The sequence below is a fragment of the Eretmochelys imbricata genome, chromosome 11 (assembly GCF_965152235.1).
Source record: "Eretmochelys imbricata isolate rEreImb1 chromosome 11, rEreImb1.hap1, whole genome shotgun sequence".
Taxonomy (NCBI): domain Eukaryota; kingdom Metazoa; phylum Chordata; order Testudines; family Cheloniidae; genus Eretmochelys; species Eretmochelys imbricata.
The window spans coordinates 65,105,230-65,119,249 of record NC_135582.1 but is presented as its reverse complement, the minus strand read 5'-3'; the positions used below and the strand labels follow the sequence as shown (position 1 = coordinate 65,119,249).

The following is a 14,020-nucleotide window of genomic DNA, read 5'->3' as shown; positions in this document are numbered from 1 at the left end:
AAATTAATAGTATCCAATTTGCAAATGAATTCCAATTCAGCAGTTTCTCGCTGGAGTCTGGATTTGAAGTATTTTTGTTGTAAGAAAGCGACCTTCATGTCTGTGATTACGTGACCAGAGAGATTGAAGTGTTCTCCGACTGGTTTATGAATGTTATAATTCTTGACATCTGATGTGTGTCCATTTATTCTTTTGCGTAGAGACTGTCCAGTTTGACCAATGTACATGGCAGAGGGGCATTGCTGGCACATGATGGCATATATCACATTGGTGGATGTGCAGGAGAACGAGCCTCTAATAGTGTGGCTGATGTTATTAGGCCCTGTGATGGTGTCCCCTGAATAGATATGTGGGCACAGTTGGCAACGGGCTCTGTTGCAAGGATAGGTTCCTGGGTTAGTGGTTCTGTTGTATGGTATGTGGTTGTTGGTGAGTATTTGGTTCAGGTTGGGGGGCTGTCTGTAGACAAGGACTGGCCTGTCTCCCAAGATTTGTGAGAGTGTTGGGTCATCCTTCAGGATAGGTTGTAGATCCTTAATAATGTATACCTTCAGATCAGCGGCACTGCTATGGGTACCCACATGGCCCCACAGTATGCCAACATTTTTATGGCTGATTTAGAACAACGCTTCCTCAACTCTCGTCCCCTAACGCCCCTACTCTACTTGCGCTATAATGATGACATCTTCATCATCTGGACCCATGGAAAAGAAGCCCTTGAGGAATTCCACCATGATTTCAACAATTTCCATCCCACCATCAACCTCAGCCTGGTCCAGTCCACACAAGAGATCCACTTCCTGGACACTACAGTGCTAATAAACAGTGGTCACATAAACACCACCCTATACCGGAAACCTACTGACCGCTATTCCTACCTACATGCCTCCAGCTTTCACCCTGACCATACCACACGATCCATCGTCTACAGCCAAGCTCTGCGATACAACCGCATTTGCTCCAACCCCTCAGACAGAGACAAACACCTACAAGATCTCTATCAAGCATTCTTACAACTACAGTACCCACCTGCAGAAGTGAAGAAACAGATTGATAGAGCCAGAAGAGTTCCCAGAAGTCACCTACTACAGGACAGGCCTAACAAAGGAAATAACAGAACGCCACTAGCCGTCACCTTCAGCCCCCAACTAAAACCCCTCCAACGCATTATTAAGGATCTACAACCTATCATGAAGGATGACCCAACACTCTCACAAATCTTGGGAGACAGGCCAGTCCTTGCCTACAGACAGCCCCCCAACCTGAAGCAAATACTCACCAACAACCACATACCACACAACAGAACCACTAACCCAGGAACCTATCCTTGCAACAGAGCCCATTGCCAACTGTGCCCACATACCTATTCAGGGGACACCATCACAGGGCCTAATAACATCAGTCACACTATCAGAGGCTCGTTCTCCTGCACATCCACCAATGTGATATATGCCATCATGTGCCAGCAATGCCCCTCTGCCATGTACATTGGTCAAACTGGACAGTCTCTACGCAAAAGAATAAATGGATACAAATCAGATGTCAAGAATTATAACATTCATAAACCAGTCGGAGAACACTTCAATCTCTCTGGTCACGCAATTACAGACATGAAGGTCACTATCTTACAACAAAAAAACTTCAAATCCAGACTCCAGCGAGAAACTGCTGAATTGGAATTCATTTGCAAATTGGATACTATTAATTTAGGCTTAAATAGAGACTGGGAGTGGCTAAGTCATTATGCAAGATAGCCTATTTCCCCTTGTTTTTTCCTACACCCCTCCCCCTCCCCCAGACGTTCTGGTTAAACTTGGATTTATGCTGGAAATGGCCCACATTGTAAGGAGAGTGGTCAGTTTGGATGAGCTATTGCCAGCAGGAGAGTGAGTTTGTGTGTGTGGGGGGGGGGTTAGAAAACCTGGATTTGTGCTGGAAATGGCCCACCTTGATTATCATGCACATTGTAGGGAGAGTGATCACTTTAGATAAGCTATTACCAGCAGGAGAGTGGGGTGGGAGGAGGTATTGTTTCATGGTCTCTGTGTATATAATGTCTTCTGCAGTTTCCACAGTTTGCATCCGATGAAGTGAGCTGTAGCTCATGAAAGCTTCTGCTCAAATAAATTGGTTAGTCTCTAAGGTGCCAAAAGTACTCCTTTTCTTTTTGCGAATACAGACTAACACGGCTGTTACTCTGAAACCTGTCACTTAAAGAAAGGTACAGCTTGACAGTATAAACCTTTTAGAGAGCAAATTCTGTGAGATTCTGACAATTTCATTGAGATTTTTGTTTACAAAAAAAAAAAGAAGATACTATCAGGGTTGCAATTTCCTGGTGCCAGCATGCTGCTATGCAATACATTTCTACATAGCAGCAGAAGCTCTAGCTCAGTGGTGGGCAAACTTTTTGGTCTGAGGGCCACATCGGGGTTCCAAAACTGTACGGAGGGCCGGGAACTGTATGTAGGGAAGGCTGTGCCTCCCCAAACCCTAACCCTATCCGCCCTCTCCCACTTCCCGCCCCCCTCAGAATCCCAGACCCATCCAACCCCCCCGCTCCTTGTCCCCTGACCACCCCCTCCTGGGGTCCCCTGCCCCTAACCGCCCCCCTGGGACTCTGCCCCCATCCAACCCCCCCAGCTCCCTGTCCACACCCCCACCCCCTGACAGGCCCCCCGGGACCCCACCCCCTATCCAACCCTCCTGCTAAAGCCCCTTTCAGAATGCGGCCCTGCGAACATGGGCGGAGGACTCAGGAGGAGCAGGGGCAGCTGCACAGCTGGAGAGAAGCGGCGGTTTCCCCTTTGAAGTGCCACTTCTCTTCGGCTGGCTGCATGGCCGCTTGGTGCGCCTCCTGAGTCCTCTGCCCGCGTTTGCCATGCTCCCGCCACCCGTACTGCCCGCCTGCTCCCCTGAGGCTGCAGGTGAGCCTCCCTCCCTGCTCTCCCCTGCTCCTGCACTGCAGCCCCCTCCTGCGCTGGCGGCATGGCGAGCTGAGGCTGCGGGGGAGGGGCCGGGGACTAGCCTCCCCGGCCGGGAGCTCAAAGGCTGGGCAGGACGGTCCCGTGGCCGGATGTGGCCTGCGGGCTGTAATTTGCCCACCTCTGCTCTAGCTCATTAGTGCAATATATGTATTCTTAATTTGGGCTCTGTCTAGGAGAAATTATCCATGAGGAAGGTCAGCAGCCTGGTGAGCAAGGCCAAAAATAAAATACTCTGTGCCAGGAAGTTGCAGAGTTGCTTATGAGATGAGAGTTCATATACTTGACCCACGCTGTGCATTACGATGCTTTATCTAGGGTCTGTTACCTCTTTCTCCCGCATTGGATCCACTGCTCTTGACAGACCCTCTTTATATTTAGTTAGTGTTCTAAATATGTTTAGGTTAGTATGGGATTCTCTTTTCTTCCTTTAAGTTGGGAGAAGAGAGAATTGGGAACAATGGTGGTTTGCTTTTAGAGTCCAAACAAAATTGCAGGAGGGGCTATATTCACTGGGATTGAATAAAAATTACTCATAGATTATTATTTGTCTAGAACATTGAATCCACTTTATGGGAAATCAGACTTGCGGGGAGAAAACTGACTTTGCCTTTGTCATCTTTGCTGCCAATTCCACTTAGCTCTCAGTCGGAAAAAGCTGTTGGGTATGGAAAAGCTGATTGGGGACTCTCATGGCTACGTGATATGCAGCCCAGTCAGGGAAGGTTACACTCTCTATTCAGGTGGTGGCCAAGATTATTTCCACAAACCTGATTATTGTTGGTTGTACGTAGTCCATTAGCTTCTGTAAAGGAGGCAGGATCTGACACGATGAGACTGCTTCCAAGAGGGAATTACCCCCTTGAACTAGAGAGAGAGTTTTTGTGAGACAATAGTGATGGAGGTGAATTTGTGATGGATAGAGCCGTGTAAGTGATTATTTTTACAGCTGGTTGTTAGGTGTTCATGAAATCTCATGTGTTCAGCTGTGGGCTTTCAGAAAAGGCCTCATTTGCTACTACGTCGGGAATATTTTTAACGTAATAGACATAATATTTAACGTAATATTTTTTTTCCAAATCTTTTTGTGGCAGGAGAAAGTAATAGTAGGTTTGAAGCTTTTTCCTTTCGACATGCAGAACCAGAATCCCATAACGATTTTAATTCCGTGACCCATGTTAATCTGATGTCTAGATCTACCCAAAACACATCATCACAGGTAAATGAAAAATGAATATATTGATGGATTAATTAAAACTTCACCAGAGAGTTGTGCAAATTAGTAAATAAAAAATATAAGCCTTTCACATTGTACTTCGCTTTACGCAATTTTACACATGCCTAATTAGAGTGAGATTACTCGTCTGTATTGGGAAGGGAATGTTCTAAAACATAGAAGTGCATTCTCAAAGACAGGTATTTCACAGACCATGAATTAGTTTATCAATAAAAGCGTCAAAGAGTCCTGTGGCACCTTATAGACTAACAGAGGTATTGGAGCATGAGCTTTCATGGGTGAACTCCCACTTCGTCGGATGCATGTAGTAGAACTACATGCATCCGACGGTTTTTTTAAAAAACCCTGCATTTAAAACTAATTAAATGAATTATGATTTAAGTCCCCACTGAAACTGTGACTGGAGGCTTTTATAATGCCACCTCCTGATGGAGCTACACAATATTGGCTGGCAATGTAAATACAGTTGTGGTACTTTATCCTGTTGCATCTTGATTTACCAAACCATGACTATTTCAAACTCCTATTTACTGAACTACTAGCAAAGCCTCTGCTAAAATGGTGGTGACATCCAGGCCCCATTGAAATCAATGCCAAACTTCCCATTTATTACAGTGACAGAATTTCACCCTAGAAGTGTTCAGGTTTCAGTGCTTTGGAACTTTGGAATTCTGTAGGACAGAAATATGAAGACTTACAGTTTACAAATACTGTACCTGATAATCGAAACCTAAGTGATGTTCCCTCCGCAGTTTGGGTAATGCAAATTCTATTGATTTTCTTTCCTTGACTGAGTCTTTTACACATCTGCATCTAGTGAGAACTTCTTTCCTTTACCAGATTGAATGAAAGTGATTTATTCTGAAACACGCTTTTTCAGTTGAAAACAGAAAGCTCTATAATTTAGATTGAATCATGTTTTAAACCCAAACCGCCTACTGTAATCCAGAAAAGTCAGTCCACACACTTGAGAGAAGAGGTTGGATAGCCCCAAAGAGGAAAACACTGAGTTCAGCATCCTCTTATCCCTACAAAGGGATTTCTGCGGATTTCCAGACAAATATTTTCCATCTAGATTACTCTATATTGATAAATTCATTTCATATACTGCATTTAGGCTCTGAGCTCTTGGAATTCTTATTTTTATCAAGTACAAGAACATCTGTGTAGTGGTCAGGTTATAGGTTAGTAGATTTATCCTAGAACGCCTTCAGTATAGCCTGAACATTATGAAGAATATAGCTATCAAGAGTGGGATTGTCAACAGTGGTGCTCAGTATTAACTGTAATTGTGAAATCAGTGTTAAAACTTCCATTGACTTCAATGGGAACAGAGTTAGTCCAAAACTGAGTACTTCTGAAAATGTCATTCTAAAAAGCCACTCTGCGTTTGTCTATCTGTTAAATGTACAAAAAAATTGTTAGTTCTATTGTCTTAGAGTTACCATGCAGCTATTATCATTAAGCTAATGACTCTTCTGTATTGTTATACAGCATAACTCTAGACGGAGACTGAGAAGTGAGAGCTCTTATGATATAGACAACATTGTTATTCCTATGTCACTGGTTGCTCCCTCTAAATTGGAGAAGCTGCAATACAAAGAAATCCTTACTCCAAGGTATGCTCATTTCACGCTCTTTGCACCCCACTGATATTGTTTTCTGTTTTCATAAATGTTCCTCCTTTCCCCCCTGTTGCATGAAAGAACCCCCCCAGCAGTGGGGAAGATTGACTGACAATCCAAGGGAAATGGTCAGACTGCACACAGTGTCTGATGCCCAGAGTAAGCAGACTGTAAAAATAAAGAGGAATGTTTTTCTCTAACCTTAATTCTAGTACTCATTGCAGACACAAATGTGTTTTAAGAAGATTCTCTCTCTCTCTAAGTAGTTAGGTGGAGATTATCTTTTTTTTAAATTTCTTATTTCAGCAGAAAAAAGCAACCTCCCAATAACATGCACAGAAAAACACATACCTGTACATTTTTTTTAAAAATTCTGATTTTATTAATTGAATTTAACTTTTTCATGTAGCATAACCCCATTATTTCTGATATCTGGTTCTCTATACTTGTTTGAAACACGTAGATCCTTTGATTCTTGGAACAGTTTAAGCAAGTTTTTTGTTAAACTAAATAATGAGTAAGTCATCTAAATTAGCAATGCCTGGTCCTTTTATCTGAAAATCTTTGACTTGTGTTTCAGGCTGTTTTTGTTTAAAGGCTTAAAATAATATTAACAGGACAATGTTAAGGAGCTCAGATTCTGAATTTTTTTAAAGAAAGATTTTCTAGAACCTAATGTTAGAAGACACATTTTCATGACTTTTATTTAAATTAAAATCATTTTACTTAAATATTGACATTCCCTTACAAAAATTGCAGCATAAATACTGCAGCATTGTGCTATTTAATGAGAACAGGACAATCTCATTCCACTGCTGAAGTGATAAAACGTTCAATTTGGCTAATCCTGTATTAACTACCCTTCTCCAATTCGTAGCTGGAGAGTTGTTGAACTTCATCCTCTGGGGCGATCTCATATTGATGAAGAAGAGGTAAGCTATATTTTAATGAAACCAAGCATTTAATAAACCACTTATTAATGTATGTTTTTAGTAGTCACTGGTTTCATGAAAACCCCTGGTAAGTGTGAAGTTGTAAAAATAAGCTGATTGTGCTAACTATGAATGTAACAGCATTGTGTGAACACGTATGTTTTATATACTTATTTTGTCGGATGTCTCTTCTCCCATCCTACCAATCTCTTAGTGGCAACACTAATGAGTGATGGCAAGGTGAATCTCCATTAGGAAGCAAGGAGACGAAAGAACTGGGAGTCAGTGCTAGTGTATAAGCAGCAGCCTACCCACATCCTAGAAACAGGAAGCATGGGCCTCTAGCTTCTTGCACCCTGATTCTTTCCTCTTTTAGCCCTAAGACTAAGAGGAAAAGAGGAAGGAGAAGAAGATGTTAGAACACACGGATTGTTACTCAAGAAAGAAAGAAAACACACGGAGAGTTGAGGCAGCTAAGGTTTTCTATCTCAGAACCTGCACCTTGTTGGGCAAGGCTCTAGCCCCCCGGGGTCCAGCCAGTGATTCAGCAGCAAGCCTCTTCTACCAACCTCCTTCCACAGTCACTGCCATTCTCTTTCCGAGAACTGGGACACTGGAGATTCAGTGGGAAACCCTCTTCAGGGAGTGGGTAATCAGGTGGATCTCCAGGTTTGCTAGCAGCCCCTCTTCCTCTGCATTGTCTACAAGCAGCACCAGAAAACCAACTCCTTGGGCTTTGTAGCATCTTAGCAGGTATTTTTGCCTCTTTTTTTTTTTTTTTTTTTTTTTGTGAGGGCCACTAGGTTTTTTCAGACCCATCTCTATGTTTGCCTACTCCTTGCCTTGTAGTTTGGTTTTGCATTGGTGGGAGGAATCCATTTCTCCTTCCGACTTCCTGTCTGAAGCAGTGCAGCCTGCAGCACTCTCCTCAGCAAACCATTAACCATTTCTTCATCACCCACTGCTACTGTTCCTTCAGCAGCATGGGTCAGCCGGCTTCTTTCATGGCACCCCCTGGGCTTATTGGTTTGGGGAGCTTTCTTTCCCTCGAGCAGGCAAGCAGGACATTTCCCAGACCCAGTGTGAACAGACCAGATCCATTCTCCAGTCTGTGGTTCCTCCTCCTCTCCATGTTTCTGTTGCTGTTTCCCCTGACCTGGGTCAAATGCTAGTAAGAAACCTGCCATTTTGCTACCTTCCCAAAATCTTTGGAGGTATCTGATTTCTATCTCTAATCCTATCACTGACCTGTCCCACTTGCCTGACCCCTACTTGGACTAACAGTAAACACAGCAGATCCAAGACTAGCATCCAGACCTTGATCCCAAACAAAGATATTGCTGCCCTCCTGGATGAGAATATCCTTCCTAGAGCCCCTTACTCTGAGGACCCCTTCTGTGTGGGAGTTAGATGCACCAATAAACTAGCCAAGGAGTAAACTTTTCAAAGGGTTCTCTCTCCCTTCGAGACTGAAGAGGTAATATCTCGCCATGCAGCAATCCTAGAGGTTATTCTGAGGAGTGGGATCAAGTAAACAAATGATCTCCTGGCTCCAGAAAATACTCCAGGTCACAAAGGATAAAATATTTATTCTTCCCAACGTAGATGCCGCCTCTTGTCTCTCTGAAAATGTACTTTGCCTACATATTCTATAATCTCCACAGACAAGGCGGCCAACCTTTCCCATTGTAGGTCCTAGCTGTTGATTTCACTCATTTGGCATTGTATTCTGGGCTCTAGAGAAGGAGAATGTCTCCATCCTAGTGTCCCCTTCTCTTAACCTAGCTGGTGAGATTCTTGGTTTTCTTACGGATTCTATCTAGTCTGCCTTCTTCCTGTTTAATGCTGCCTTTGATAGGCTCATAGATTTAGAAGGAACCCCCTCACTTGCTACAGCAGCTGCTATATCTGTGGTTGAAGCAGGAAGGCTGCACTGAGTACATCACAGACCTTTCCTACAAGGGTATGAAGCTATTTGGAGAACAGCTAGGTAAGGGTAATTAAAGGAGCGCTTCTTGCTCAAGAACCTTCTCCCTCAGCACTCTTATCCCTCCTCTTCCTCCTCTAGACCTGGTTATCGGGGGGAAAAAGAATTCTCACAGCCATCAACTTCCCTCTTCAGGACGCTAAGGAACAAGATCTTCACTCAGAATCTTCTTCTGCAAAACTCTAAGAGTGCCTGTGTGGCTTTGGATCCCATACAGAGCTCCCGTTATGTTACATTCATCTCTGTGGCTGAAAGAACTGAGCTATCCATCTCTAAAATCTGCATGGCAGCTGCGTGGTCATATAAGTATGCCTTCATTTGCCATTACTAGTGGAACTGGTGTGCTTCAGGGGACAGTTCCTTTGGCCAGAATGTGCTTCAAACAGCACAATAAAGTAACCCTATCTCCTGCTCAGTTTCATTGCCTGTGATGTTTGCTGTCAGTTGCTGGGTAGAATGAGAGAAGAGACACATCTGGCAAAGGAAAATTACTGATAATTTCTGATAATTTTTGTTTATCATAGTCATTTTCTCCCATCCTATCTTTCCTCGATTTGGAGAGGGCCTGCTGTCCTGGAATTGTCGTATTGTTGTATTGTCTTGGAAGCGCTCTGATTAGAGGAAATAGGCTTGTTGGTGTTCATCTGTGATTCATTGTTCGTGTTCTTCCGCCTCTTTACCTTAGGATTCAGGCTGCTGATAGTCATTACAATTACTGGGTAGCTTGAGAGAAAAGACATGTAGCTTCTGAATTTCCTGATTTCTGTGTTGAAATTTGTGATCTATTGTTTCCTTAATGTGGGGTTTGAAATTAATATTGTCTAAGTTGAAGGCTGTAGCCAAACATAGTTGTAATCAATACTAGCAGTTTATTTAGTAATTGTTGTTTGCTTCAGTAGACACACGCACTTTTTAATATGTTATCAGTGTGGCGGGGATGAGTTCATAAACAACAACTTTTCAAGGTTGGAGGACTCTTTTTAAAGTTTCCCAGGAAGTTCTTTTGATTCATATTCCCACATGGCATCTGGTTCAGCAGAGTGGAAGCTTGACCAGATGCTGTGGAAGGATCCAAACCTAGGTTTGGTTAAAGCTTTTTCCTCAGACCAGTCATTAGACATGCCTAATGGTGGACATACCTATTAATTTTATTTTTATAGCGGTTGTCGGGGGAGCAACTGGGTTCTTCGAGTGCTTGTTCATGTCCATTCCAATTAGGGGGTGTACGCACGTGCACGGCAGGCAGAAGTTTTTTTCCCATAGCAGCATCTGTCAGGTCGGCTTGGGTGCCCCCTGGAGTCGCACCGTCGTGGCGCTCAGTATAGAGTCCTGCCAACCCGCCACCCCCTTAGTTCCTTCTTACCGCTAGTGACTGTTAGCTGTAACATCCCATAGCCCTTGCTTTAGCAAGCGCCTTTCCTTGTATTACCTGTTATCTGTAGTTAGTAGTTGTTGTTATAGTTAGTTTGTTGGGAGTTCCCCCCGCCCTTCCCGCCCCCGATACCCGGAGCCGTGGTATGCTGTGGTTCCCGGGACTCAAAAAGTGTGAGGTCTGCTTTAAGTGCAGGCCAAAAAACGATCCACACGCTGCATGTTTAGGGTGCCTAGGTGAGGGTCACCAAAAGGACCGCTGCAGAATTTGCTGTGAGTTTCACCCCATAACTTTGAAAGAGAGGGAACAGCGGCTCAAAGTTCTGCTCATGGAGGCAGCTCTTTGCCCCCATTCAGACCCAGAGACCCCGCGCCCAGCACCACCTTCTTGGTGCAGAGTGCCCTGGCGCCATCATCCAGGGAACCGGTGCCGAGAAAGGACTCTTCCCAAGACTCTCGGCACTGTCATGGCTCCTCCCATGTCCATTCGTCAGGTAGGCACCAGTCTCAATTGCCAGTGCCTCAGAAGAAAAAGAAGCCAGAGAGGGATTGTTCTTCCCTGGCCAAATCTAAGGAGCTGGTGACTGAGAGACCCCAGTTGGGCCACAGCTCCACATCGCCAATGAGGGCCGTGTCAACTCCTGCCCCGGAAGGGCGGTTGACTCCGGCCCCACCCTGCTTGCCGGACCTCAGGAGTCAGCAGCTGCAGCTCCAATCGACCCCGGAGGCCTTTAATGCAGCTCAGGACTTGTTGTGCCTCATGGCGCCATTCTCACCTCCAAGGAGGGACACACGGCCAGCGTTGACAGCACCAGTCCGCCTCGCAGTACAGTCAAGAGGGAAACCAACTATGCTGTCCCGGTGCTCACCTTCTCAACAGTGCTCTGATGCCAGTCGTTCGGGAACAAGAGCCCAGTCGGTCCCCTAGTTCCTGACGCTCAGCACCGCGCAGTGCAGCATCTCCGTGGTCTTCCTTTTTGGAGACCTCGGAGTCAGAGTCTGACTCCCATCGCTCCGACACAAGTAGTAGCAGGTGGTCCAGGTCACGGTGGGAGAGACGAACTCACCTGGCACCGTGGCCTCTGCAGTGGCAGAACCTGGAACTGTGGCCCTTCTGGATGTCCTGGGCCTTCTATCAGAGCCAGGGACAGAGCCAAAGGTAACGCTCGGCAGCAACATCTGGAGCCTTGACTACTTTCGTTTCAACCTCCCACCCCTCAAGGACCTGCGATCTCCCAGGCACCACAGCCAGCTATGGAGGCACCGCCGCCAAGTACATCGACGCTGTCGGCTGCGGCACCGTCGCCAGCACCATCGGCAACAATGCCTGCAGTGCAGCCTGGTATGGGAGTCCTCTGTCTTGGCACCTAGGGGCATGGCACCGTCCAGGTCGGCTCCAGCCTGGGATCCCCAGGAGTCATGGGAACTTGGGCACCGAGGGGAGGGAACAGCCAACCTTTATGGGGGCTTCTTCCTCCTCCTCACCAGATGAGGCACTGGTGGTGACCCTATAGCTCCAGCTCTGGAGGATAACTGGATGTTGCAGCAGTTGCTGTGGCGAGTTGCCCAGGCCTGGGCATTCAGGCGGAGGAGGTAATCAAGGACGCGGATCCCATGGTGCACATCCTCGCGCCCTCCAGACCCACACTCATTGCCGTGCCTCTTATCAAAATTACATCTGCTACAACCAAAACTTTATGGTAGACCCCAGCCTTGTTGCCCCCCAAAAGCTAAGCGCAATGAAAGGCGTTACTTTGTGCCAACTAAGGGTAATGAGCATCTTTCCTCGCACCTGCCACCTGATTTCCCTGGTTGTGGACAGTGTTAACCAGCGCGAGCAGCAAGATTACCAAGGACCCTCCCCTAAGAACAGGGAGGCGAAAAGACTCAACTTTTTCGGTAGAAAGGTCTAGTCTACAGGCGGGTTGCAGCTCCACATTTCAAACCAGCAAGCCATTGTTGCAGGTACTGCTATAATACATGTGAAGCAATGGCAAAATTTGCAGAGCTGCTGCCACAATACTCCCCTTCTGAGTTCTCGGCTTTGGTCGAGGAGGGCAAGCTCATCTCCCGAGCTTCCTTGCAGGTGGCGCTAGACGAAGCTGGTGCAGCCTCCAGGGTGATGGTTACAGGGGTGGTCATGAGAAGGGGCTCTTGGCTCCAAGTTTCAGGTCTGCCATACAAGGTCCCACAGACCATTCAGGACCTCCCCTTTGAAGGTGTGAATCTGTTTTCCAAAAAGGCAGATAAAAGGATTCATAGCCTAAAAGACTCAAGAGCCACCTCAAATTGCTGGGCCTCCATACTCCCACCTCGCAGCAGAAACACTTCAGACCACAACCTCCTCCGTGGTTCTGCTAACAACAGAACGACAGGACAGTTACTAGAGGAGGAATTGGAGCGGTAGGAAGAGGCTGCACCTGTTCTCAGGCCAGGGCTCTGGCCAATCCAAGCCACTTCCTGGTCCCAAACTGGCCTTTTGAAGGTGCGGTTGAGGATGACATACCAGAACAAGAACTGGATCTACTCCGCCTTACCTTTTCATCCCGACTATCCCCTTTCTACCGTGTATGGTCCAGTATCACTTCAGACCTCTGGGTGCTCTGCAGGTAGAGAGGGGATACTCCATCCAGTTCTGTGCCCTTCCGCCCTTCTATCCCCCTTCTCTGTCCCTCTTCAGGTACCCCTCTCACGAGCAACTCCTGATACCGGAAGTGCACTCGCACCTTTCGCTAGGGGCAGTGGAAGAGGTTCCTCAGGAGCATAAGGGCAAGGGTTTCCTATTCCCAGTATTTCCTAATGCTGAAAGCCAAAGGCTGGGCTCAGGCCCATCCTAGACCTGCAAGAACTCAACAAGTTCATGAAGAAGCTCAAGTTCCTCATGGTCTCTTTGGCCTTCATCATTCCTTCATTGGATCCAGGAGACTGGTATGCCGCCCTCGACTTGAAGGATGCATACTGTCACATAGCAATAATTCTGCCCTACAGAAAATACCTCAGGTTTGTGGTGAATAACAACCAATATCAGTTCACAGTCCTTCCGTTCAGCTGTTCAGCGGCACCTCAAATGTTCACCAAGTGCATGGTAGTTGTGGCCGCGTTTCTGCGCAGGTGTTAGGTACAGGTGTTCCTGTACCTCGATGACTGGCTCATCAAGGGCCGCTCCAGAGCTCAAGTGGAGGCACAGGTTAACTTCATAAGGGTGACGTTCGGCAATCTGGGCCTTCTTCTGAACGAGGGGAAATCCAGCGTTGTCTCGAGTTCAGCGGATAGAATTTATAGGGGTAGTGCTGGACTCGACCCAGGTCAGGGCGTACCTCCTGGAAGTGAGGTTCTAGGCCTTTGGCAACATCATTCGAGATCTCAGGCAGTTCCCCACTACCACAGCAAGGAATTGCCTGAAACTTCTAGGACGCATGGCAGCCTGTACCTATGTGGTGCACTCAGACTTCGGCCTCTTCAGTCGCGGCTAGCATCGGGGTATCGACCAGCCCGGGACATTTGGATAAGGTTGTAACCCTGCCCCACCAGGTTGTCGATTCCCTCCTGTGGTCGCTCGACGCACAGGTAGTATGTGCAGGGGTCCCCTTCTCCAGCCCTCAGCCGTCTCTCTCCCTAGTGACAGACGCATCAGCACGGGGCTGGGGAGCACATCTGGGGGACCTCAGGACTCAAGGCCTCTTGGGCAGAGATTGCTCTCCACATCAATGTCAGAGAGCTGAGAGCATTGCACCTGGCATGCCAGACTTTCCACATCCACTTATCAGCCAGCTTTGCAAGCATGTGCACTAGGGCCTGACCCAAAGCCCAGTAAAGCCAATGGGAGTCTTTCCACTGAAGTCTATGGACTTTGGATCAGGTTCTAGGTCCCCAGCAGGAGCTCA

General features: G+C 46.6%; 1 protein-coding gene across 2 annotated transcripts in view; it reads left to right on the top strand.

Annotated features, from left to right (window-relative positions):
• KANSL1L (KAT8 regulatory NSL complex subunit 1 like) overlaps positions 1-14,020 on the top strand; it is a 98,965-nt gene that overhangs the window by 78,921 nt on the left and 6,024 nt on the right. For both annotated transcript variants that reach the window (XR_013347541.1, XM_077830415.1), the window contains exons 10-12: positions 4,079-4,203; positions 5,716-5,840; positions 6,724-6,778. Coding sequence is in view for 1 of the 2 variants with exons in the window: in XM_077830415.1 (XP_077686541.1) it covers positions 4,079-4,203; positions 5,716-5,840; positions 6,724-6,778 (305 nt within the window). In the remaining variant the exon portion in view is untranslated. The remainder of the gene's footprint in view (positions 1-4,078; positions 4,204-5,715; positions 5,841-6,723; positions 6,779-14,020) is intronic.